The sequence below is a fragment of the Taudactylus pleione genome, unplaced genomic scaffold, assembly GCF_031769625.1.
Source record: "Taudactylus pleione unplaced genomic scaffold, aTauple2 ptg000013l, whole genome shotgun sequence".
NCBI lineage: Eukaryota > Metazoa > Chordata > Amphibia > Anura > Myobatrachidae > Taudactylus > Taudactylus pleione.
Genome location: NW_028284416.1, coordinates 901,267 through 928,113, shown reverse-complemented (window position 1 = coordinate 928,113; position 26,847 = coordinate 901,267). Strand labels below are relative to the sequence as shown.

Genomic DNA, 26,847 nt, shown 5'->3' with positions numbered 1-26,847 from the left:
GATGTTAATTTGATAAGTGGCCGATGGTGTTATTGTACAATGCAGCAAGGTGACGGCCTCGGCCCAAGCAGATCTGTTCATCACCTTCTATGGGCACATTCCAGATGGATGTCAGAACGTGCGCTACAACCAGCTGTAGTCTTGATCTAAAGGGAATTCAATTAAAGTTTCAGATCATCAATTAATAGGAAGAATTAAACGTTTATGTTTTAACAAATATAACAGCAATGTCAGGGAAAATGTAACCAGAATACAATCCCCCAAAGTATCCGAACGAAAAGTATGTAATGACAAAGTATAATGGTGCATACACATGGTCAGATTTTCTGTCAGATCGTTCAATCGTTCATATCTGAAAGAAAATCTGACATGTGAGCCTGTAACGATGAACGATGCGCGTTCCCGATGGTCAGATAACGATATCTGACATCTGATGTGTTTGCAGTCAGATTTGGTCGATTTCATTCATTTTAATACAGTCTGAAATCGTTCAATCGTTTGTAATATCGTTCAATCGCTCATCTGACATATCTGACCGTGTGTATGCACCTTAAGCAATAATAGTGTCAGTCATGTAAGAAAAGTCGTTTTTTTATATCCTAACTTTAATGGAAACTTTATGGAATCCACAGTAAAAATATTTTTCATTTGTCATCCAAAGGGATCTTCCTAATTTTTAAGGCGAATACATTTTACATTTTTTTGTTTTATTTACATGAAAATCTTTTTAATTGGTAGTCAAATGGATTTTTTCTTCTCGTCATTTATTGGAACTCTTCCTAATGTGTAATTGCAAGAAATAAAAAAAAAAAACAATGGAAGACACAAACTGTTCCGCTCAGACTGTCTCTACAGTATGACTATGAGCTCAACCAATCACAAGTGGTTTCCTACACTAGTTGTTTTGATTGGTAGGCTGTGAGGGGAGTCATTGCGATTATTTGCTTTAACCAAACATCAATACAGATTACATTAATCTCTGCTGACATAGGAAAAAAATATAATTAGCAATGCTATGAGGCTCCATTCCTGTCAATGTCCCATTTATTTAAATTTCCTATGATTTCAATAGAGTTTCCATGTGTAGCACACAACTCCATTGGAATAGACGGGCCACTGGAATGCCCACTGACAGGAATGGGAAATATACAGTAGAACGTTGGGATAAGCAATGGCATATACAGCATGGATGCAGGGTCTCTAACCATTTTGATTTATTGTCCCACCCTGCCCCCACTGATGAACTGGAATAAAGTGTAGATGATAAATAACTCATCTTTGAAGCCTATTTAATGCAGAAGCCTATAAATTGGATATCTACCATACACTAGCCTTCAGATTATGGGATGGTTTTATACAACATATACGAAATTGAGTAGCTGCTTTATATGCTAGCCAACAGATTGGGGTTTGCTTAGTATACTGGCCACCAGATTGGGGTCTGCTTAGTATAATGGCCACCAGATTGGGGTCTGCTTAGTATACTGGTCACCAGATTGGGGTCTGCTTAGTATACTGGCCACCAGATTGGGGTCTGCTTAGTATACTGGCCACCAGATTGGGGTCTGCTTAGTATACTGGTCACCAGATTGGGGTCTGCTTAGTATACTGGCCACCAGATTGGGGTCTGCTTAGTATACTGGCCACCAGATTGGGGTCTGCTTAGTATACTGGCCACCAGATTGGGGTCTGCTTGGTATACTGGCCACCAGATTGGGGTCTGCTTGGTATACTGGCCACCAGATTGGGGTCTGCTTGGTATATTTCCCACCAGATTGGGGTCTGTTTAGTAAACTGGCCACCAGGTTAGATTTCTTATACATGCAGATCATCTCCACCTTGGGATATCTTGTTTGGACACAGGACTTTTTTTTCCAAATTGAGAATATAAATGTTGCTCTGTTAGGATGACAGGAGAACAGGACTGAGGACTAGTGAGCTCATCACTACATCTGGGGGCTCAGAATGCCAGCGCCGGAATCCAGACACCAGTCAGAATCCCGGCCTTGGCATCCCAATAGTGAGTAGTGGGATTAGGGGGAGGGTTAGGAATTAGGTACTAGGGGGGGAGGGTTAGGCACTAGGGGGGGAGGTTAGGTTTAGGGTGCAAGGAGGGAGGGATAGGGTTAGGATACTTACCGGCAGGTGTCAGTATCCTAACCTGCCCAGATGCCGGAATCCCGAGTACCGGCATCCCGTACCCAACCCGTATAAATGCTAGGTCATAAGCAAAGTGAAAGTAGACACAGTAACACAGAGAGAACTTACGGTATTGCCAGATGTTTCCTTGGCATAGAGATCACGGGGGGCAATTTATGCCGCGAACACCTAAAAAGAGAAATCAGACACCATAGTACCTAAATGACTCCATGAGAACAATTATACAACTTAATGAGGCTGATTCACTTCATTGGGACATTGTCCTCCTCATGTTATACTCATCAGTTATTCTATATTATTATACAGAAAAATAAATATATTACAGTGACATTTTAAGTAAAATGTAATGTGTTCTATGAGATGCAAAGATTAGTATATGAATGGAATCCATAACTAAATATTATGGCAGAGCTGTAACTAGACAATGCCGTGCCCTGTGTGAGGAGGAGCAACAAAGTTCTGTGGGAGCTGAGGAGAGACGTCATGACATCTCCCACCCGTCCCTGCAGACGGGTCAGGAGGCGGAGCAACCAGAGAGTGACAGGCTGCTGTAAAGTAGCCGGGTGCACCGCTACTAATACACAGCAGAGGGCGCCTAGTGGCATATAGAGATTGCGTCGGGCAGCCGGTTCCACTCTCAGGGCACCACCCTAGTTACGACCCTGTATTATGGCATATGATTTTTAAATTTAAATAGAACTAGCTAAAAATATTTCATAATAATCTATTCTTATCTATAACTATTTTTCATTATGTTAAATTTGTATCCATAATTCCCATTGTTACATATTGTTCATGCGATATCAGCACAAAGTACGTACGTGCATCTCACATGAACAATGTCCCCGGAACTGAGCCTGTTGTCCTTCCAGTCCAGTCCTATGGAATAAATACAGAAATAATACAGTTACTATTGTGTCTGGTATATGTAGTGCATCAGTTATTCAATGGATTATAGCCTGTAAGTATAAACCACTATTTGATCCTATTGTTCCCAGGTCAGTCACTTCCTTTGCCTAATCTGCATTACAGTCCTATGCAATATACACCCCTGCATTACAGCATTCCCCAAGGTAGTTTTTTTTTACTTTTTTTAAATATTACACAACTGTAAAGACCAGTATACGTACACACGTCCCAACTGTCCCAGCATGGTAACTACAATTTATATGGCTGCAATAAACTCCGATGCAGATTTTTACTACACAACTATGATAAACAGACCCCTTAAACTTTTAATTACATGGTACAAGAATACCTGGAGGACGAGTCTCAGCTGAACATTGGTTGCTCTGGCGCCTTCAGGGATCTTGTGGGCCAGACTCAGATGGTGCGCCATCACCTGCAGGAGGAATGGTGACAGCAGAGCGTTAGTTACTGGGCACCGGCACACTCAGAGTACACAGGGAGACAGGAGATTATGGATGGGTGACCTACCTGTCCCCATAAATCCCTTGTTCCACCACAGTTCTACCCAGTAACATAGACAAATATTGGACAACTGTAAAGACCAGCATACGTACACCCATCCCAACTGTCCCAGCATGGATGGGTAACCTATGTGTCCTCACACAGACATGTAATACCACAGGTGTAGCTATTATGACTGATTGAGCCTGTAGTAGATATTTTTAACATATGTTAATTGGCAGCTGAATTTCTAATAGAATTTCAGTATTTAATTCTATAACACTACAATGGATGACTAGATATATTATATTTAATTGGAATATAATTGTTTTACTAGCTTTATCTGGAGGTTTTACAGAATTGGAATGAAATACCGCCAGCCGCATGGCTGCCGATTCCCGGCAGCGGCAGCCCGACATCAGCAGAGATCCCGGCAGCGGAAGCCCGACATCGCTGGAAATCCCGATCGTGGATAGGTGAGTATCTACTAACCTAACCCCCCTAACCCTCCTTAGGGGTGCCTAACCCTAACCTCCCCCCCAAGTGCCTAACCCTAATCCCCCCTCTAAGTGCCTAACCCTAACCACCCCCTTCCCCGCTGCCTAAATCTAAGTCCCCCAGGGGGGGTGGCTAACCCTAAATCCCCCCTGGGGGTGCCTAACCCTAACCCTCCCTCCCCCTAGCCATCACCTGCAGGAGGAAGGGTGAAAGCAGAGAGTTAGTTACTGGGCACCGCCACACTCAGAGTACACAGGGAGACAGGAGATTATGGATGGGTGACCTACCTGTCCCCATAAATCCCTTGTTCCACCACAGTTCTACCCAGTAACATAGACAAATATTGGACAACTGTAAAGACCAGCATACATACACCCATCCCAACTGTCCCAGCATGGATGGGTAACCTATGTGTCCTAACCCTAACCACCCCCTTCCCCGCTGCCTAAATCTAAGTCCCCCGGGGGGGTGCCTAACCCTAAGTCCCCCCCGGGGGTGCCTAACCCTAACCCTCCCTCCCCCTAGCCTAACCCTCCCGGGGGGGTGCCTAACCCTAAGTCCCCCCCGGGAGCCCTAAACCTAACCCTCCCCCGCTGCGGCTGTCCACTCGCGGCGCCCGGCATCACTACGATCGGGATGCCAGGTGCCGGTCTCCCATCTAGACGCCCGGCATTTCACCCTTGCCGGGATATGACAGTCGGGAAGCCGGCTGCCGGTATTTAGGCAGTCGGCTTCCCGATTGCATACCGGTTTTACATGCCTTTATCTTTAAGCTTATCTTACTGTCCGTGATTCTATTCAGGGCGCTCTTAAGTCGTAGAATGCCAGTTCTCGTGACCTAACATGGGTGTTTAGTCGCGAGAACCGGCATTCTCCAACTAAAATGCCGGCTGCGAGGCTGTTAGCGCACTTTTGTCGCATTTTTCCTCGCAAACCCAGGAGGGTGTGAGAAGAAATCCTTTAGTCGGGCCAAACATCAGGCTGAATTGATTCGCTCCGGGAGTTCCCTCCCGGGGCTATTCATCATCGCTTTGAAGTGAATCACAGCCATGAACTTGTCCACTACCAATTTGTTTTATTTCACTTACAATTAGAATGGACTATGGTCCTGATTCAGACCTGCTCGCTGCCGGAGGCAGCTCGCAGGTCTGAAGGGCGTTTTTTATTTTTTTTGACCGGCCTTCTGACTGCTCGCTAAGCTGTTGGTGACCATCCACAGCTTTAGCGAGTGGCCAGGTGATGGTCACGATGGTCCCGACCATCGCGACCATCGGGGCTTGCAACGAGACCCTTGTGGTCTGCCGCAATCCCCAGTGAGCTTCCGGCTCTAATAGAGCCGGAAGCTCACCACTGACATCACTTGTGATGTCAGTGGGGCCGCCCCCAAACGGCAGGCGTTCCTTCGAGAATGCCTCCATTTGGCAAGCCACCCCCCCGACGAGGCTACAAAACGGGGCGAGCTGTCGATCAACATCGACAGCCGCACCGTTTGTAGCGAGCCCCGGAGCGAGTGAATTTCTCACTCGCTTCGAGGTATGCGCAGTGCGCACGCCGCGCGTGCGCACTGCCCGGCCATTGACCCACTTGCGAGTGCTATGCGCTTGCGAGCGGGTCTGAATCAGGCCCTATGTTTTTGCAAGATCATTTGTATTACAAAAAAACTATTTTTCCTTTCTCATATTGTGTATAAATTGCGACACTATAAGATGTAAATGTCAGTGTAATAAGCATTAATTGTATGACAAAGAGATATGTAAATACTAAGACATAAGGAAAAGGTAAGTAACCACAATGACACTGAGAGAACTTACCTCAGGTATTGCCAGGTGTTTTCTTTGCTTAGAGACCACGGGCTCAGGTATTGCCAGGTGTTTTCTTGGCTTAGAGACCGCGGGCTCAGGTATTGCCAGGTGTTTTCTTGGCATAGGGACCACAGGATCAGGTACTGCCAGGTGTTTTCTTGGCATAGGGACCACAGGATCAGGTACTGCCAGGTGTTTTCTTGGCATGTGGACTACAGGGGGCAGTTTATGCAGGAAAGCCCTAAAAACAGAAAACAGACACATTTGCACCTAAAGGACTCCATGATTATGTAACAATAGCTAAGGTTAGTTCAATATAATAATGTACCCATAGCTACATATTATGGTGTATTATGATTAAAATGTATACAGTAATAGCTAAAAAAAATACTTCATCATAATCTATTATTAACTATACTGTAAATTACACTAATTTTCTTAATTATACATTTCTATCCTTAGATCCAAGTGTTACATATTGTTCATGTGATATCTGCACAAAGTACTTACGCAGAGCGTATCATAGGACCAGTGTTACTGGAACTGGGGGCTTTGTCCTTATGGGCTGGCTCTGTGGAAAAGAATACAGTAATAGTACAGTCAGTTACTACTATGTCTGGTATATGTTTTGCTTCAGTTAGTCAATGGAATATAGTTTGGAAGTGTAAACCCCAATTTGTTCCTATTGTTCCTGGGTCAGTTGCTTCCTTTGCCTAATCTGTAACTGTAATGACCAGCATATGTACATACCTCCCAGCCACCCAGCATGGTAACTTGTGGTGTAACTACAATCTGTATTGCTCTGATAAGTGGTGATGCAGATTGTTAGTCCACAACTATGATAAACCGACCTCTTAATCTTTTCATTATAAAGTACAAGAATACCTGGAGGACGAGGGTCTTTCAGCTGCACTTTGTCCTCTCTTGTAGCCCCAGGGATTTTGTTGGGGGCACACACACGGTTCCTCTCCACCTGCAGGAGGAAGGGTGACAGCAGAGAGTTAGTTACTGGGCACTGGCACACTCAGAGTACACAGGGAGACAGGAGATTATAGATGGTAACCTACGTGTCCTCATAAATCCCTTGTTCCACCACAGTTATACCCAGTAACATAAATATTAGACAACTGTAAAGACCAGCATACGCACACCCATCCCAACTGTCCCAGCATGGTAACTTACGGGGTAACTACAATTTGTATTGCTGCAATAAGCTGTGATGCTGACTTTTAGTCCACAACTATGATAAACAGACCCCTTAAACTTTTAATTACATGGTACAAGAATACCTGCGGGACGAGTCTCAGCTGAACATTGATTTTTGTGGCACCCTCAGGGATCTTGTGGGCCAGACTCAGATGGTGCGCCTTCACCTGCAGGAGGAAGGGTGACAGCAGAGAGTTAGTTACTGGGCACCGGCACACTCAGAGTACACAGGGAGACAGGAGATTATGGATGGGTGACCTACGTGTCCTCACACAGACATGTAATACCACAGGTGTAGCTTTTATGACTGATTGAGCCTTTAATAGATATTTCTAACATATTTTAATTGGCAGCTGAATTTCTAATAGAATTTCAGTATTTAATCCTATAATACTACAATGGATGACTAGATATATTATATATAATTGGAATATATTTGTTGTACTATTTTTATCTGGAGGTTTTTCATGCCTTTGGCCCTCATTCAGAGCCGTACGCTCTGAATGAGGGCCGGCCTCCATGAAAATGGAGCGTCCTCCTGGACGCTCGTATAGCTGTGGGTCACCACCCACAGGCTATACGAGCGCGCATTTTGATGGCCGCGACGACCATCGCGGCCATCGAAACTGCGAGCCGGAGCCTGCGGTTGAGGTTTTCAACCGCAAGCTCCGGAGTGATTTTGGCTCTATCAGAGCCAAAATCACTCCCACTGACATCACTAGTGATGTCAGTGGCCGGCTTCTGACGGGAGGCGTTCCCGTGGGAACGCCCCCGTCAGGGTGGCACGCCCCCGGCACGCCTACCAAAGGGGGCGTGCTGTCAATCAACATCGACAGCACGCCCCCTTTGATCAGACACAACGAGCGAAGGACTTTCCTTCGCTCGTCGCGTCTGGCACATGCGCACGACGGAGCTCCCTCCGTCGTGCGCATGCTCAGTCCAGAACATCGACCCACTTGCGAGCGGACAGCCGCTTGCGAGTGGGTCTGAATCAGGCCCTTTGTTCACATTTCTTAGTTTTATATATTTAGCCTCTCTTATTGACCGCAATTCAATTCAGCGCGCTCTTAAGTCAGAGAATGCCAGTTCTAGCAACTTAACATGGGGGATTAGTCGTGAGAACTGGCATTCTTCGACTAAAGTGCTGGCCGCGAAGCAGTTAGCGCACTTTTGTCGCGTTTTTCCTTGCACCCCCAGGAGGGTGCAAGAAGAAATAGTTTAATCGAGCCAAACACCAGGCTGAATTGATTAGCTCTGGGAGCTCCCTCCTGGGGCTATTCATCATCACATTGAATTGAATCGCAGATATGAACTTGTCCACTAAAAATTATTTTTTTTTCACTTACAGTTAGAATGGACTATGTTTTTGCTAAATCAATTGTATTACAAGAAACCTATTTTTCCTTTCTCATATTGTGTATAAATTGTGACATTTGTGGAGTAATATAAGATGTAAATGTCAGTGTAATAAGCATTACATTGTATGACAAAGAGATATATACATACTAGGAAATAAGGAAAAGATAAGAAACCGCAATGCCACTGAAAGCACTTACCTCAGGTATTGCCAGGTGTTTTTTTGGCATAGAGACCACGGGCTCAGGTATTGCCAGGTGTTTTCTTGGCATACGGACCACGGCCTCAGGTACTGCCAGGTGTTTTTTTGCCATAGGGACCACGGCCTCAGGTACTGCCAGGTGTTTTCTTGGCATAGAGACCACAGCCTCAGGTACTGCCAGGTGATTTCTTGGCATAGGGGCCACAGGGGGCAGTTTATGCAGGAAAGCCCTAAAAACAGAAAACAGACACATTTGCACCTAAAGGACTCCATGAATAGCTAAGATTAGTTCAATACAATAATGTACCCATAGCTACATATTATGGTGTATTATGATTAAAATGCATAGTAATAGCTAAAAAAAATATTTCATCACAGTCTATTCTTATCTATACTGTAAATTATACTAATTTTCTTAATTATACATTTCTATCCATAGATCCAAATGTTACTTATTGTTCATGTGATATCTGCACAAAGTACTTACGCAGAGCATCTCATAGGACCAGTGTTAGTGGAACTGGGGGCTTTGTCCTTATGTGCTAGCTCTATGGAAAAGAATACAGTAATAGTACAGTTACTACTATGTCTGGAATATGTTTTATGTCAGTTAGTCAATGGATTATAGTTTGGAAGTGTAGATCCCTATTTGTTCCTATTGTTCCTGGGTCAGTTGCTTCCTTTGCCTAATCTGTAACTGTAAAGACCAGCATATGTACATACCTCCCAACCACCCAGCATGGTAACTTGCGGTGTAACTACAATCTGTATTGCTGTGATAAGTGGTGATGCAGATTGTTAGTCCACAACTATGATAAACCGACCTCTTAACCTTTTCATTATAAGGTACAAAAATACCTGGAGGACGAGGGTCTTTCAGCTGCACTTTGTCCTCTCTTGTAGCCTCAGGGATTTTGTTGGGGGCACACACACGGTTCCTCTCCACCTGCAGGAGGAAGGGTGACAGCAGAGAGTTAGTTACTGGGCACTGGCACACTCAGAGAAAGCAGGGAGACAGGAGATTATGGATGGGTGACCTACGTGTCCTCACACAGACATGTAATACCACAGGTGTAGCTTTTATGACTGATTGAGCCTTTAGTAGATATTTCTAACATATTTTAATTGGCAGCTGAATTTCTAATAGAATTTCAGTATTTAATCCTATAATACTACAATGGATGACTAGATATATTATATATAATTGGAATATATTTGTTGTACTATTTTTATCTGGAGGTTTTTCATGCCTTTGTTCACATTTCTTAGTTTTATATATTTAGCCTCTCTTATTGACCGCAATTCAATTCAGCGCGCTCTTAAGTCAGAGAATGCCAGTTCTCGCAACTTAACATGGGGGATTAGTCGTGAGAACTGGCATTCTTCGACTAAAGTGCTGGCCGCGAAGCAGTTAGCGCACTTTTGTCGCGTTTTTCCTTTCACCCCCAGGAGGGTGCAAGAAGAAATAGTTTAGTCGAGCCAAACACCAGGCTGAATTGATTAGCTCTGGGAGCTCCCTCCTGGGGCTATTCATCATCACATTGAATTGAATCGCAGATATGAACTTGTCCACTAAAAATTATTTTTTTTTCACTTACAGTTAGAATGGACTATGTTTTTGCTAAATCAATTGTATTACAAGAAACCTATTTTTCCTTTCTCATATTGTGTATAAATTGTGACATTTGTGGAGTAATATAAGATGTAAATGTCAGTGTAATAAGCATTACATTGTATGACAGAGATATATACATACTAGGAAATAAGGAAAAGATAAGAAACCGCAATGCCACTGAAAGCACTTACCTCAGGTATTGCCAGGTGTTTTTTTGGCATAGAGACCATGGGCTCAGGTATTGCCAGGTGTTTTCTTGGCATATGGACCACGGCCTCAGGTACTGCCAGGTGTTTTTTTGCCATAGGGACCACGGCCTCAGGTACTGCCAGGTGTTTTCTTGGCATAGAGACCACAGCCTCAGGTACTGCCAGGTGATTTCTTGGCATAGGGGCCACAGGGGGCAGTTTATGCAGGAAAGCCCTAAAAACAGAAAACAGACACATTTGCACCTAAAGGACTCCATGAATAGCTAAGATTAGTTCAATACAATAATGTACCCATAGCTACATATTATGGTGTATTATGATTAAAATGCATAGTAATAGCTAAAAAAAATATTTCATCACAGTCTATTCTTATCTATACTGTAAATTATACTAATTTTCTTAATTATACATTTCTATCCATAGATCCAAATGTTACTTATTGTTCATGTGATATCTGCACAAAGTACTTACGCAGAGCATCTCATAGGACCAGTGTTAGTGGAACTGGGGGCTTTGTCCTTATGTGCTGGCTCTGTGGAAAAGAATACAGTAATAGTACAGTTACTACTATATCTGGTATATGTTTTATGTCAGTTAGTCAATGGATTATAGTTTGGAAGTGTAAATCCCAATTTGTTCCTATTGTTCCTGGGTCAGTTGCTTCCTTTGCCTAATCTGTAACTGTAAAGACCGGCATATGTACATACCTCCCAACCACCCAGCATGGTAACTTGTGGTGTAACTACAATCTGTATTGCTGGGATAAGTGGTGATGCAGATTGTTAGTCCACAACTATGATAAACCGACCTCTTAACCTTTTCATTATAAGGTACAAAAATACCTGGAGGACGAGGGTCTTTCAGCTGCACTTTGTCCTCTCTTGTAGCCTCAGGGATTTTGTTGGGGGCACACACACGGTTCCTCTCCACCTGCAGGAGGAAGGGTGACAGCAGAGAGTTAGTTACTGGGCACTGGCACACTCAGAGAAAGCAGGGAGACAGGAGATTATGGATGGGTAACCTACATGTCCTCATAAATCCCTTGTTCCACCACAGTTATACCCAGTAACATAGATAAATATTAGACAACTGTAAAGACCAGCATACGTACACCCATCCCAACTGTCCCAGCATGGTAACTTACGGGGTAACTACAATTTGTATTGCTGCAATAAGCTGTGATGCTGATTTTTAGTCCAGAACTATGATAAACAGACCCCTTAAACTTTTAATTACATGGTATAAGAATACCTGGCGGACGAGTCTCAGCTGAACATTGATTTTTGTGGCGCCTTCAGGGACCTTGTGGGCCAGACTCAGATGGTGCGCCATCACCTGCAGGAGGAATGGTGACAACAGAGCGTTAGTTACTGGGCACCGGCACACTCAGAGTACACAGGGAGACAGGATTATGGATGGGTGACCTACGTGTCCTCACACAGACATGTAATACCACAGGTGTAGCTTTTATGACTGATTGAGCCTTTAGTAGATATTTCTAACATATTTTAATTGGCAGCTGAATTTCTAATAGAATTTCATTATTTAATTATATAATACTACAATGGATGACTAGATATATTATATATAATTGGAATATATTTGTTGTACTTGTTTTATCTGGAGGTTTTTGATGCCTTTGTTCACATTTCTTAGTTTTATATATTTAGCTTAGCGTATTGGCCGCAATTAAATTCAGTGCGCTCTTAAGTCGGAAAATGCCAGTTCTCGCAACTTAACATGGGTGTTTAGTCGCGAGAACCGGAATTCTTCGACTAAAGTGCCAACCGAGAAGAAAGTGTTTTTATGGAATAAATAAACTTTTTTGGAGAAGCCAATTTTTCTCTTCTTCGAAATCGGACGTGTAATTTATTGGACATTATCCCTCTACAAAGATACCTTTATGTGAACGTGACGTGGGGTATATAGGTGAGTCCCATTCCATAAGCTTTATGTATGTGAAGATAACCGGTAGGAGAAAGGAAGAGAAAGCTAAAGAAACCTTTCAAGGACCGGTATAGGTTTTTTTTGGTGAGTTCTATGCAGATTAATCAGAACACAGCAGTTTACCATAAGTCTGTAAAGAACTCGAATAAGGAGGATCATATATCCCGGTCATATTTATACATCTTCCTGTGTTGTTCTTTTATTTGTTTAGATAGCGCTGGTGTATTATTCCATTTTTGTATGTGTAACTGTTTAGGTTGGTGAACCTTGGATATAATACTTAGCAGCAGTCTGAGGCACAAGGTACTGGTCATTTTTGTATTTAGTAAATAGATGTATACATACTAGGAAATAAGGAAAAGGTAAGTAACCACAATGCCACTGAAAGTACTTACCTCAGGTATTGCCAGGTGTTTTTTTGGCATAGAGACCACGGCATCAGGTACTGCCAGGTGTTTTCTTGGCATAGGGACCACGGCCTCAGGTACTGCCAGGTGTTTTCTTGGCATAGGGACCAAGGCCTCAGGTACTGCCAGGTGTTTTCTTGGCACAGGGACCACGGCCTCAGGTACTGCCAATTGTTCTCTTGGTATAGGGACCACGGCCTCAGGTACTGCCAGATGTTCTCCTGGCATGGGGACCACAGGCTCAGGTACTGCCAATTGTTCTCTTGGCATAGGGACCACGGCCTCAGGTACTGCCAGGTGTTTTCCTGGCATAGAGACCATGGCCTCAGGTACTGCCAGGTGTTTTCCTGAAATAGGGACCACGGCCTCAGGTACTGCTAGGTGTTTTCCTGGCATAGAGACCACAGCCTCAGGTACTGCCAGGTGTTTTCCTGAAATAGGGACCATGGCCTCAGGTACTGCCAGGTGTTTTCCTGGCATAGGGACCACGGCCTCAGGTATTGCCAGGTGTGTTCTTGGCATAGGGACCATGGCCTCAGGTATTGCCAGGTGTGTTCTTGGCATAGGGACCACGGCCTCAGGTACTGCCAGGTGTTTTCTTGGCATGGAGACCACAGGGGGCAGTTTATGCAGCGAAGCCCTAAAAAGAGAAAACAGACATTTGCACCTAAAGGACTACATGATTATGTAACAATAGCTAAGGTTAGTACAATATAATAATGTACCCATAGCAACATATTATGGTGTATTATGATTAACATTTATATAGTAATATCTAAAAAAAATACTTCATCACAATCTATTCTTATATATAAATGATAGTAATTTTCATCATTTTACATTTCTATTCATAAATCACATTGTTACTTATTGTTCATGTGATATCTGCACAAAGTACTTACTCAGAGCGTCTCATAGGACCAGTGTTAGTGGAACTGGGGGCTTTGTCCTTATGGTCCTTATGTGCTGGCTCTATGGAAAAGAATACAGTAATAGTACAGTTACTACTATGTCTGGAATATGTTTTGCATCACTTAGTCAATGGATTATAGTTTGGAAGTGTAAACCCCAATTTGTTCCTATTGTTCCTGGGTCAGTTGCTTCCTTTGCCTAATCTGTAACTGTAAAGACCGGCATATGTACATACCTCCCAACCACCCAGCATGATAACTTGTGGTGTAACTACAATCTGTATTGCTGTGATAAGTGGTGATGCAGATTGTTAGTCCACAACTATGATAAACCGACTTCTTAATCTTATCATTACAATATACAAGAATACCTGGAGGACGAGGGTCTTTCAGCTGCACTTTGTCCTCTCTTGTAGCCTCAGGGATTTTGTGGGTGGCACAAACACGGTTCCTCTCCACCTGCAGGAGGAAGGGTGACAGCAGAGAGTTAGTTACTGGGCACCGACACACTCAGAGAAAACAGGGACACAGGAGATTATGGCTGGGTGATCTACGTGTCCTCACACAGACATGTAATACCACAGGTGTAGCTTTTATCACTGAGCCTGTAGTAGATATTTCTAACATATTTTAATTGGCAGCTGAGTTTCTAATAGAAAGTAAAAGATCACATTCCAACCAATCTTATAATAAAACTGATTTGAATGTTCCTGTTTGTTTTATTTAATAATAAATCCCTTGTTGGACCACAGTTATACCCAGTAACATAGATAAATATGCCGTTACCCCTTGGGGGTTGCTCACCAGTGTTTTGATGTGCTTGGCCTTGCTCCCGTAGGTGAGTGTGCTGCGAGAGTCTTCATAGGCAGCATCCGCAGGGCTGATGTGTGTGATCATCACCATTCTGCTCCTGCCACTCAGTGCGCCCTGTGATAGATAAAGCTCTGGTTATAGGGGAGATCACTGAGGAATCCTTACACATTGTAATGAGCAGCTTATAGATCTATTACTATTGTTTTATGCTATGTTTGTGAGAAAGAAAGGATTGCACTAATTACTAATATCATGGTTGATTGCAGCTATTGTCTGAGATAAAACAGCAGAACATTGGCCCTCATTCAGAGCCGTTCGCTATTTGTGGTCGCTCGTTTAAAAACAAGGGGTGGCTATTCAAATGATCCGTACGCACATTGCAGTCTGTTCACACCTCTAAGTCTGAACGAGCGAGCAAAACATACGCTCGTTTATTTGTTAAAAACGCCCCCTGGCCGCTCGCATCCTACGTCATGTCCGCTATTTATTAGATTAATCGAGTACATCGACCAGCGTATGAACTGCTCGCTATTCTTGTGGTTGGTGTTTGCTACCACAAATTTGCGAGCAGTTCTGGCTATAAAATAACCCAGTGACGTGGTCACTGATGCTGCTGTTTTAAATATGCACACCCATAAAACGCCCGTTTTGACCTTTAAGCACGCCTGCGTTCGGATCTCCACTCCCCATTTTCAAGCACCTTCCCCTGTTACCACCCACATACGCCTCATTCTGTCACTCAAAATAGCAGGCACTCGCTATATTGCGTACCAACGATTTTCGGCCGCACTGACTGGTTCGCGCATGCGTACTAAAAACCGTACGCATGCGCAGATGTGCAAACATCGCTCGGAACGAGCGTACTGCCGCTAACGAGCGGCTCTGAATGAGGGCCATTGTGTACAGGGGGGCATCCACTAGACGATTTTAGCAGGCGATTGAACGATAACGACATTGTTATCGTTCAATCGTTTACAAATCGTTTACAAATCGTTTATAAATCGTGCAGTGTTTGGCCGTTAACGATCAACGATGCGCGGTCCCGCTGGTCGTTTGATCGTCTCGTCAGTCGACCGAACATGCGGGTCAATTTCACTTGATCTATTAAAGATAGTTTGCAAATCGTTCAGACTGAAAGATAAAATTTCAAGGGAAAAAATCAAGGGAAAATCGTTTAGAGATTGGACAGGGAGTAGATCGTCTAGTGGATGTGCCCCATTAGGAACAATGGCCCTCATTCAGAGCCACTCGCTAGCGGCAGTACGCTCGTTCCGAGCGATGTTCGCACATCTGCGCATGCGTACGGTTTTTAGTACGCATGCGCGAACCAGTCAGTGCGGCCGAAAATCGTTGGTACGCAATATAGCGAGGGCCTGCTATTTTGAGTGACAGAATGAGGCGTATGTGGGTGGTAACAGGGGAAGGTGCTTGAAAACGGGGAGTGGAGATCCGAACGCAGGCGTGCTTAAAGGTCAAAACGGGCGTTTTATGGGTGTGCATAATTAATACAGCAGCGTCATTGACCACGTCACTTGGTTTTTTTTAACTCAGAACTGCTCGCAAAATAGCGGTTGAAAACACCAACCACAAGAATAGCGAGCAGTTCATACGCTGTACGATGTACTCAATTAATCTAATAAATAGCGGACATGACGTATGGTGCGTGCGGCCAGGGGGCGTTTTTATCAAATAAACGAGCGTATGTTTTGCTCGCTCGTTCAGACTTAGAGGTGGGAACAGACTGCAATTTGCGAACGGATCATTCGAATAGCCACCCCTTGTTTTTGAACGAACGACCACAAATAGCGAACGGCTCTGAATCAGGCCCAATATTCCTGATGACTGGGGTTCAGGCATAGATGCTGTGGCCACACCCCCTCACACAGGACCTCAGCATTTACAATGAGCTGTGGCCACACCCCCATACACTAGAGCACACACCCCTTTAGTACCAGGGCATTATAAAGTCTCTTAATGGCCCTGTTTGATAACTCACATTCATATTCCTAATACTTGTATCCCAAAAAGCTATCTAAGAAGTGACTAATGCTACTTATACATCAGCCATGGGGGTATTCAGGTTCTTATTAAGAGAGGAAGGGGCCCGTGTTCACTCCCTCCTCTCTCCCCGACTGCCGTCAGCCAAATGACAGCAGCAGTAGACTCTGGGCACTAGAGTGTGCCCGGAGTCTACTGCGCATGTACATGTCACCTGGAAAATGGCGTGGAAGCCATTTTCCCGGTGACTTCTTACAGCACATGTGCAAAAAATCTGGGAAAATGGATGTGGTGGCCATTTTCCAGGTGTTCTGTGTAGCACGTCTCTGTGGGACTTCAGAGAGGTAAATATAAAAATAAAAAAAAGTATGGGTGCAGGGTGTGCGGTGCAGGCCCCCCCCTGAACCACACACCTCGCACCCTTTATAAATACGCCCCTGGGTGTACCTATAATGGGTGCAGGGTATACTGTGCACATGTCCAGTATTCTCACACTGCACACCCTGCACCCATAACTTATACTTAACAGTAGAGATGTGCGGTTTCGGTTTTACTCGGTTCTTTTCGCCAAAATGATCGCATGTTCGGATTTATTTTATTGGCTATCCAAAACACGTGATAGCCGATTGCCAATAAGATGCTGTTTTCAGATCCGAATACATCTGAGTAAAACCGAACACGCACATCTCTACTTAACACTCTGCCAATGCTGCTGTAATCACCAATGTAGTCACCGGGAAAATGACATGGGTGCCATATTTCCAAAGTCCTGCACATGCCCAGTAGAGAAAGCTCAGTGCCAGATTATAATTAGTGCATGTGCCTGTAAGAGTAGGGGGAGACCGGCATGGAGACTGTACACGGGGTCCTTCTCTCTTATCACTGTCCCTGACATCATTGTATTATCATATGTGTGTAGGAAATCTCATAGTAATAACATACCTTTAGCAGCCAGGTCAATTTGCTGTCCCGATAGTTGATATGGCTGCCGGGTCTCTTGCGTAGCGCCGTAATGCAGTTCCTCAGGGCCAGAAGGGAGCGGTTTATATAGCCACTTTCTTTCAGGGTTTGGCCAGTGTTCTTAGTCTGATATAGAAACAGAAAAGATAACGAAGACACATCTGGCTTCAGTCACAGGACCTCATTCAGAGTCGATGGCTTGCTGCAAGCGATCGCTCTGAACGAGGGCGGCCACTTACTTTTTTACGTGACGCCTTCTGGTCGATCGCTAGTCTGTGGGTAGCGACCGACCAGGGTGATGGTCGCAATGGTCATCACCATCGCGACCATCGGGGCTTACGACCAGACCCTAAGGTTGGGTCTGGGCTCTCGTAAGCCCCAGGGAACTTCCTGCTCTGTTTGAGCAGGAAGTTCCCCACTGACATCATCAATGTCAGTGGGGCCGCCCCCAATTGGCAAGCATTCCGACTGGAACGCCTCCGTTTGGCCGGGCACGCCCCCGGCCCGCCCAGCAAATGGGGCGAGCTGTCACTCAACATCGACAGCTCGCCCCGTCTGCTACGAGACCCCTAGCGACGGAGTGCCCGTCGCTAGCCGGTACAAACAGCGGTTTACTAAATACAGCAAGAAGGTATAACCCCTTTAGCGAGAGCTAAAGGGGTTATATTTTGTTTGTAAATGGGGCCCTTAGAGTGAAAGCTGGGCCAGGGACTGATGTGACTTACAAATATTCTCTCTGTAGAGTAGACAGTGACGACTAGTGGTGAAGCATGGACACTGCAGAAGGATAGCAACCTAACGAAAGTTACCTCTTTGGCATTGCAGGGGAAAATACAAAGAAATGATAATGATATGTAAAATACAAGTGATACCTGGCATGCTCGCTCTGATCCCGCCAGGTCTACCATGTACAGCCGGCCCGTGCGCACTCCATCATTGCTCGTCTGCTTTACGGTGACTTGTACAACGGCATGGGAGCGGGATGAGCTCTTATTGGCAGCTGTGGCTGCCTTAGAGCGGCGCTTATTCCCTTTAGTCAGTAATGCGATGGCCTGAAAAAGAAAGTAATATAGATGCACCAACACTCTTGTGGTTACACAAAACAACGCATAAAGTTACACTTGCCCATGTGTTATAGCTACAATGGGGTCACTACACCAGTGACCACATAGTCATGGGCTCTGCTTATTCATTCACACATTAATAGGTTCTTTACAGACAGCAACACTGTTTATATTATTCTGTACTTATATAACCTATTGTCATTTGTATTCCCTTGTTCTGTGCCGCAGTACCCTTGTGGTGCCTTATAAATAAAAGATGATAATAATAATATTATAGACAGGGATGACTAGTGGGGAAGCATGGACGCTGCATAAGGGTAGCACAGACTAATGATAGTCACCTCCTCAGGACTGCTGGGGAAGAACTCAGCGATCCCTTCAATCCTGGTGTTACCGTTGGGATACTCTCTGAGGGTCAAACATCCAGAGGACGGTCTTAGCAGATCCCGAACGGTCTCATTGTAGACCTGCAAATGTAATAACGGAATAATCACTGTCTGCAGTACAAGCACGATAAGTGTGTAATCCACATTTACTCTCTGGAAAGAGCTTGTGTTACTTGTGGTTCTCCAGATGCTGTATATCATGAAGAAAGGTTTTTTGGAGAATGTATCTTAGCTTTCAGTTCTGCACCATTCCCCATGTATTTGCAAAAAAGCAGAGATGGGGGGGTCTTAGTTACCCACTCGAACTTTGTTACGGGGCTGATAATTGCTAGTTATGCCCGATTACATGTTATTATATGTAGGGTGTCATTTACAGTTGGCCGCATATATGAGCAGAATGTACGTAAGGAGGACACATAAAAAGCTTATTTCATGCATTTGTTGGGCCAGAATCATCTCAAGATGCATCCAGCTGATATACAGCATTTACTGCAGGTGTATGTCAGGTGTAATAAGTGTGTATAGCGCACAATAACGCAGACATGGGGTAGAGATGTGGATTGATAGTGTTATTAGTATATTATTAAGTTGCATTACCCTATTTTTACTCAATGACTAAATGCTTAAGTGGCATGTCCCATATAGTGTACACAGATACAGTGATTGCAGATAAAATGAAATTATTTTAAATTTTTTCTCCTTCTACCTGTTCCCATCATGCCCACTCCTCTATCTCTCCCTCTCATCAGGAACTGTCCCCTCTGCATTCAGGTATGCCCTAATTACCCCCATTCTTACAAAACCAACCCTACCTATCCTAACACCTTCTCCAACTACCGACTCATCTCTCTCCTCCCTTTTGCCCCCAAACTCCTTGAGTGTAGTTTTCAGTTGCATTACCACCCCCCAAGGTTCTGTTCTTGGACCTCTCCAATTCTCCCTCTATAGGTCCTCTCCATCAGCTCTTTTGGCCTCCAATATGCTCTATGCTGATGATACTCAGATCTACCTCTCCTCTCCTGACCTCTCCCCCTCTCTCCTCACTCGTATCTCTAGCTGTCTCTCTGCTATCAATTCCTAGATATCCCAACACTTTCTTAAACTTAATATGTCTAAAACTGAATTGATCATCTTTCCACACTATTTACTGAATACTTCTTCCCATGACTGCCTCCAAGATTTTGCTCCCTACCTCTGGAACTCTTTCCCTCTCCCTGTTGGACTCTCCACCTCTCTACAAAACTTCAAATGGGCTCTCAAGACCCACTACTTCATCAGATCCTTCCATCTCTCATCCTAACACCCTGTCCCATGCTCACTATCTACCCCATCTGTGTCACCCCTGTCTGTCTGCCACTACCAGTTAGAATGTAAGTTTCCACGAGCAGGGCCCTCTTCCCCATGTGCTTTTCCTTCCCTTACTTTTATTTACAGCACCTAACCCTGGACTTCTGCCACTTATTTCAGTGTTGCAGCAATATTTATGTACAATGTATTTGTCCTGCATTGTCTTGTACTGTAAGTTACTGTTTTCCTGTCCGCTCAATTGTTTTTATACTTTGTTAGGAGCTGCGGAACCCTTGTGGCTCCATATAAATAAAGGATTATAATAAACATAATAATATAAACATATGTGGTTACCTCTTTTAAAACTGAAATGAGATGATTGTGTCCTGCTGTAGTCCTAGTGGTATCAATTAAGTAATGTGAATATATTGCCGTGACTCCATATAACATAACTGGGATACTAATGAATCTACCAGAACCGTAACTAGACTTTTTGGTGCCCTGTGCCAGAAAGAGCATTGGCGCCCCCTCATTTTTCAAAGGGACATAATGCACCCAAAAAAGGGCCATGGCTTCATGGGGAAGGGCCAGGGAAGAGATAGGGGAGGCCAGGAGATGCTGGGGATGAAATAAGAGGAAGCTACAAGTGAGAATGATAATAAACAGAAATTTGACAGGCCCAAAGAGCGCCCCCTGACCTGTGATGCCCTGTGCGATGGCACCGGCCGCACTACTCTAGTTACGGCCCTGGAATCTAGTACTATCATCTGATGGGGTAGATACACAATCAGCCAATCAGAGGACAGCGCTGCTAACAGTTCTCATCATCACTCTGTGTAGTTGTATCTATCCCTCCAGTGCCGGCAATAGACACACTTCCCAATCTGCCTATGCGTCATGCCCAATTGTGCTGCAGTTTACTTGCCCGCTGCCCGGGCATGCACAGTATGTAAATGGATATCTTATGCAAACCTCCAGCGTTCTATCCACCTCTAAATAAGACACATAGAATATAAGCCAAGCAGATATTCCTCACATATTTACCTCAGCATAGGACACTGACACTGAGCATTTATTCTGCCCTCTCTGCACCTCGATGGTCTTATATAAATCTTTCAGAGCACGAAATATCACTCCGGGCTCATGACCATTGCCCATCATGGTAAAGGTCTTCCCGGTGCCTGTGATAAATATAAAGGTATTAGGCATACACTCACTGACGTTACAAGAAAGAATGGCAGATATGGAATTATACAATGTGTCATGTCAGTAATGAACAGTGACAGACATCATGTGACTAAGCCAATATTCATCAGGATGCTGCTCATCAGGTCACTCTCTCAGGGATGTCATCGCTTGTTAGTGAATGCACCCATCACCAAATGCCTCCACATTTGGTGATGGGTGCACCTATTCCCTGGTCAGTGAGAGTTAAGGTGCGCATCCACTAGCAGATAGTGGAACGACAGTACGATTACCACATTGTAATCAAACAGTCGTTCCTCTTCCCCTGCAGGGCCTATACTGAACGATCAGTCCTCATCCCTGAACATGGCCAATCTGTCGTTATCGGCAGATTGGCCAGCATGTTCTGATGATGACTGAGGTCGAAAACGACCTGCGGGAACGCGCTTCGCTAGTCATTTTCATGTCCGACTTGTGAACGATTAATGAACGATTGAATAATAACAATATCGTTATCGTTCAATTGCTCATTTTAATCGGCTAGTGGATGCCCGCCTTTAGACTCAGTGGTACCACAGCCTATCACATGCTGACAATATAACCATTAAAATGTAAACATTTAAGATGCTATATACAAATCTAAAATATGCACATTTGGGGGCTTTTTATTACATACAAAACAACATTGTAACATAGTTATGTGATCCAATACAATTTTACCAGTACAGCTATAGTGTAATATGTTGTTAGACTATAGACCAAATCTATACCAATATTTTGGTAAATGAGATTTACCTTCTAACTACCACACTTCTCATGCTATTACCATGCCCCAAATAGAAGAGTTATCCTTAATAACTATGACTTGTGCCCTTATTGGATGTTTTCAATTCAAATGTTCATCTATTATCCTGTATCTGTCATCACTAGACTGAGGATTCAGGGCCTGATTCAGATTCGGTCGCAAGCGCTGAGCGCTCACAACCGGATTGATGGTGGCCCACAGCGCATGCACACGACGGAGCCGGCTCCATCGTGTGCATGCGCGAGACCCGGTTAGCAACGGGCAATCCGTCGCTCTGGGTCTCGCAACAAAGGGGGCGTGCTGTTGATGGTGAGTGACAGCTCGCCCCCTTTGAGAACATGAGAACGTCTACCATTTGGGGGCAGCCCCACTGACATCACGAGTGATGTCACTGGAGAGCTTCTGGCTCTGTTAGAGCCGAAATCTCTCCGGGGCTTGCGGCAACGAAACCCTACCACAAGGGTCTCGTTACAAGCCCGATGGTCGCGATGGTCTTGACCATCGCGACCATCATCATGGCCGCTCGCAATAGCTGTGGGTGGTCACCCACAGCTATGCGACCGGCCAGGAGGCCGTTCTAGAAAAAATAAAGCCCGGCCCTGATTCAGAGCGAGCGCTCTGTCAGAGCGACCGGGCCTAAATCAGGCCCTCAGTGCTCAGCCCCGGATTGTGCCACGTACCTAACGCCTCACTTCTGGAACCACCTGGATAATTGCACAGCCCGTAAGGAAACTACTAGCTCACAATTACTAACAATACAGATGGTCACATGTTTTACCACCACTCATTTCACCAGCTCACTACTTTTACACATACAATATAAACAATTAGACTTATGTATTAACATTAATATTACCTGTAGGGCCGTACGCAAATATAGCAGCACTGTACCCCGAGATGATATCATCCACTAGGTTCTTCATTGTGGTCTGATAGACATGCTCCTGAAATGAGACACATTTATGGATGCTACATAAGCAATCATGAAAATAATGTAAACAAATGCTCTATACTGACTAAGGAGAAATGACAGCTGCACAAGCAGTTACGATGTCGTTCACAGACATATCGCGGGTACACACTGGCCGACGGGGACTACATATATTGGTCGATCAATTGATCGCCCAATATATCTGTCAGTGTGTATTCAGCTGAACTCTCCTCTCATAGAATGTCCCTGAGTGCTGTATTCTATTTACTATGAACTTTTATTATTCTTTGTAAATAGCTCAGGATTACAATCACCTGGGCAGCTGCCTGATCAAACACCTCATTAAAGGTGAACGTCCTCTCCCTGGTCCTGCAGCAACGCAGGACGTCAGCAGGATCCTCGCCAGGGTCCTGCAGTAGCACTGTCTGTAAGGAAAGAGAAGACACATGTAGATGTCACCAGGTCCTACAAGCACCTTGACGGCAGGAGCAGAAGATCTTAAGTACAGTTTGTATTAATGGATGAAAGTGCAGTGACATATGGGAAGGTAATCTGGGAGTATGTATATTTGTCAGCATTTCAGCACAGTTTCCAGGAACAGTTTGCTGATATCTATAAAAACTCTTCTAGTCACTTGGCCTTAGGCCCTGATTCAGAGGCGCTCGCTATTTGCGAGAGCTCGCTCTGAATCAGGGCGGGCCAGTTTTTTTTTCACCGGCCTCCAGGCCGCTCGCTAAGTTGTGGGTGAGCTTTAGCAGGCGGCCTGGCGATGGTCCCGATTATTGCGACCATCGGGCTTGCAACGAGACCCTTGTGGTAGGGTCTCATCCATCGCAAGCCCCAGTGAACTTCCTGCTCTAATAGAGCAGGCAGTTAACTACTGACATCACTGGTGATGTCAGTAGGGCCGCCCGAAAACGGCAGGCATTCTAAGGGAACGCCTCCATTTGTGCAGCCACCTCCCCGACCCGCCTACAAAATGGGGCGACCTGTTGATCAACATCGACAGCCGCCCCGTCTTGTAGCTAGCCACGGAGCGAGTGATTTCTCGCTAGCTCCGGGGCTCGCACATGCGCACTGCCCGGCCATCGGCCCGCTTGTGAGTGGGTCTGAATCAGGTCCTTAGGCCCTTAAGACACAGAATGGTCTAACTCATAAGTTGGAGGTCCATCCAACTGTAAGTGAGACATATTATAATAACTTATTGGACTGGGTCTAAAGTGGTTTTCCACCTATTGTGGATCCCGGCACCAGTATCCCGACCACCGGCATCCCGAAGGTAAGTATCTGGGTGTTAGGGGGAGGTTAGGTTTAGGTAGCAGGGGTTAGGGTTATGCACTAGGGGGAGGGTCAGAATTAGGGTGCGGGGAGGTTAGGTTTAGGCACCGGGGAGGGGGTGTTAGGTTTAAATTGTGGGGAGTGGGAGGTAAGGCTTAGGCACTAGGGGGTTAGGTTAAAGATAGGCACCAGGGAGGGAGGGTTAGGGTATGGGTTAGGGGGAAACTTACCGTTAGTATTTATGGGTGTCGGGATTCTGTCTGTCTGTGTGCTGCTGTCGGTATTCTGACCTGCGGCATCCCGACAGCCAGGATTTCATACCCAACCCTTCAGAGGATATAGCAGTAGCTCAGTGGTGGCGAACCCTGGCACTCCAGCTTCTGTGGGACTACATATCCCAGCATGCCCTGCCACAGTTTTAGCATTCCCTAATAGCAAAACTCTGGCAGTGCATGCTGGGATATGTAGTCCCATAGCAGCTGGAGTTCCAGGGTTTGCCACCACTGCAATAGCTGGTGCTGCATGTGCAGCCTAGGGGGGTGTGACCCCGCAGACCAATAGGAAGCCACAAGCAGAGAGATCACCACTTCCTACTGGTCTGTGGGGGTCACACCCCTGTCTGACAAACATATTCAGCTGGTTAGTAAGAGGGAGGAGTAACTTAGGAGCCCTGCAATGGAGTTATGCAGCACGTCCAGCATTTGCATAGTCCAGCAATGGTCCATGATTTCAGCATTTCTTCTGCACAGAGAGGTAAAACTTGCGCTACCTGAGCAGCAGGTCATTACTCTGATATGCTTATGGGGACTGTATATAGCGTTCCACCTCTGATACACAAAGCAAAACATTTTCTTTTTATCATACTTATAAACCCAGATATATATATAATATGTGAAAAATCAAAGTGAATGTGCTGTACAGTAAAATGTAAACAATAAATAAATCTAAGAATAATGTATTGGTAAGAAAACAATTTTAGAATTAATTGTGTTTAATGTTCAACTAATTCAGTTGTTTAAACTAAAATATAATGTTATTAGCATTTTCTTACCTGCGGCCCGAGCTGGTGTACAATGCATCGGGCGCTGCTCTTGGCCTCTGTCCTATTAAACGGACGGATGCGCAGAGCGACCTGTGAAATAATGAAACAGACATAAGAACAATGCAGGATGTTTTTATGACAATGTGATCTCCTTATAGTGGCAAAAAACATTAATATATATAAAGCAAAGCAGACAGTGATATAGATGCACTTCCCCTGGTATAACAGCATTTCACAATATTTTTGCTTTATTTTAAATTATTTGAAAATAAGAACATTAACCTAATTATTAGAAAGTCTGGAAAGCTACTAAGCAAAACACATATTAATAGTAAATAATATAAATACAAAGAAAAAGGGAGATTTTAAAACTAATGTATCTAACTCTACCCTGAACGTATATGAAATCCTATGACAGTGACCTAATTATCATTACCCATCAGTAATACAGTGAGTCCATGGCTCTATAAGAGATACTTACAGTCATTTGATGGTCCTTAGGATGGTTATTTCCCACCTTCTTCATCTTAAAATCATTTTATCCACTCAGAAATGAGAAGAGAAATATCTGTACTGTCACTAGTCCAGCAATATCAGATATGACACAGGGAGCATCCAGCTGCCTTATTATACCCATCATACCTCCAATAGTGACATCATCAGCTGCCACTGTGACATCACTAGGTGCCCTGGCAGGGAGGGGGCACTGCCATGTATCTCAGGCAGGGCATTGGGGGTTAATAGTAAATACAATGTGATGACTACATATCAGTAAATCAAAACACATAATTGGGATGAGGAGAAATGTAATCATTATCACACTTGCCTACCCTCCCGATTCAGCCGGGAGCCTCACAAAAATCGCCCCCCCGGACAGGCAGGCAAGCCTCCGCCCACCCACCCCTGCGCGGTAGCAATAGAAAATTCCGTTTCACGCTGAATCATGTCACTTTGGCCACGCCCTCTGCTTCAAAATGCCGGTAATCTCCGCATTGTGTAGCAGGTCATGGCCAAATTGTCGCGATCACATGGCCACGCCCCTGATCCGCCCACAAATGCCGGTTAAGCTGTCCGGTCACGCCCCTAAGCCGGCCACACACCCCCTGCTATGTTGAACTGACTGCTCCCTCCCGGAAGGGGCAACCAGAATGGCGGCAACCCTGGTATTTTCTGTACGCTGTGTCTGTCTGTGATACATTCAGGCCCATACTATGCATCTGTGGAAATATATAGAGTGAGGCTTATGTAGTGTTGGACGTACATCTATTGTGTTGAGTCAGATACGCATTTTCGTACCGCATCTGCCTACCATAAAATGTGCATATACGTCTGTATACCAATTTTTGGTACAACTTATACTTATGATTTCTTAGGC

General features: G+C 44.7%; 1 protein-coding gene across 1 annotated transcript; it reads right to left on the bottom strand.

Moving 5' to 3' along the window:
• Positions 1–25,998, bottom strand: LOC148542262 (uncharacterized). The gene is made up of 27 exons (XM_088469372.1): positions 25,990–25,998; positions 25,482–25,562; positions 23,467–23,577; positions 23,078–23,165; positions 21,276–21,412; positions 18,900–19,025; positions 18,367–18,546; positions 17,477–17,620; positions 14,528–14,650; positions 14,095–14,182; positions 13,715–13,784; positions 12,801–13,452; positions 11,710–11,793; positions 11,301–11,388; positions 10,930–10,990; positions 10,441–10,672; positions 9,493–9,580; positions 9,122–9,182; positions 8,633–8,864; positions 7,160–7,243; positions 6,756–6,843; positions 6,381–6,441; positions 5,880–6,111; positions 3,419–3,502; positions 2,982–3,039; positions 2,269–2,328; positions 1–146 (listed from the first exon to the last, which is right to left on the bottom strand). Exons 1-25 carry the CDS (start codon positions 25,996–25,998, stop codon positions 2,989–2,991), a joined length of 3,255 nt encoding a protein of 1,084 aa, XP_088325498.1. The 3' UTR covers positions 1–146; positions 2,269–2,328; positions 2,982–2,988.
• Positions 25,999–26,847: the final 849 nt, after the last annotated feature.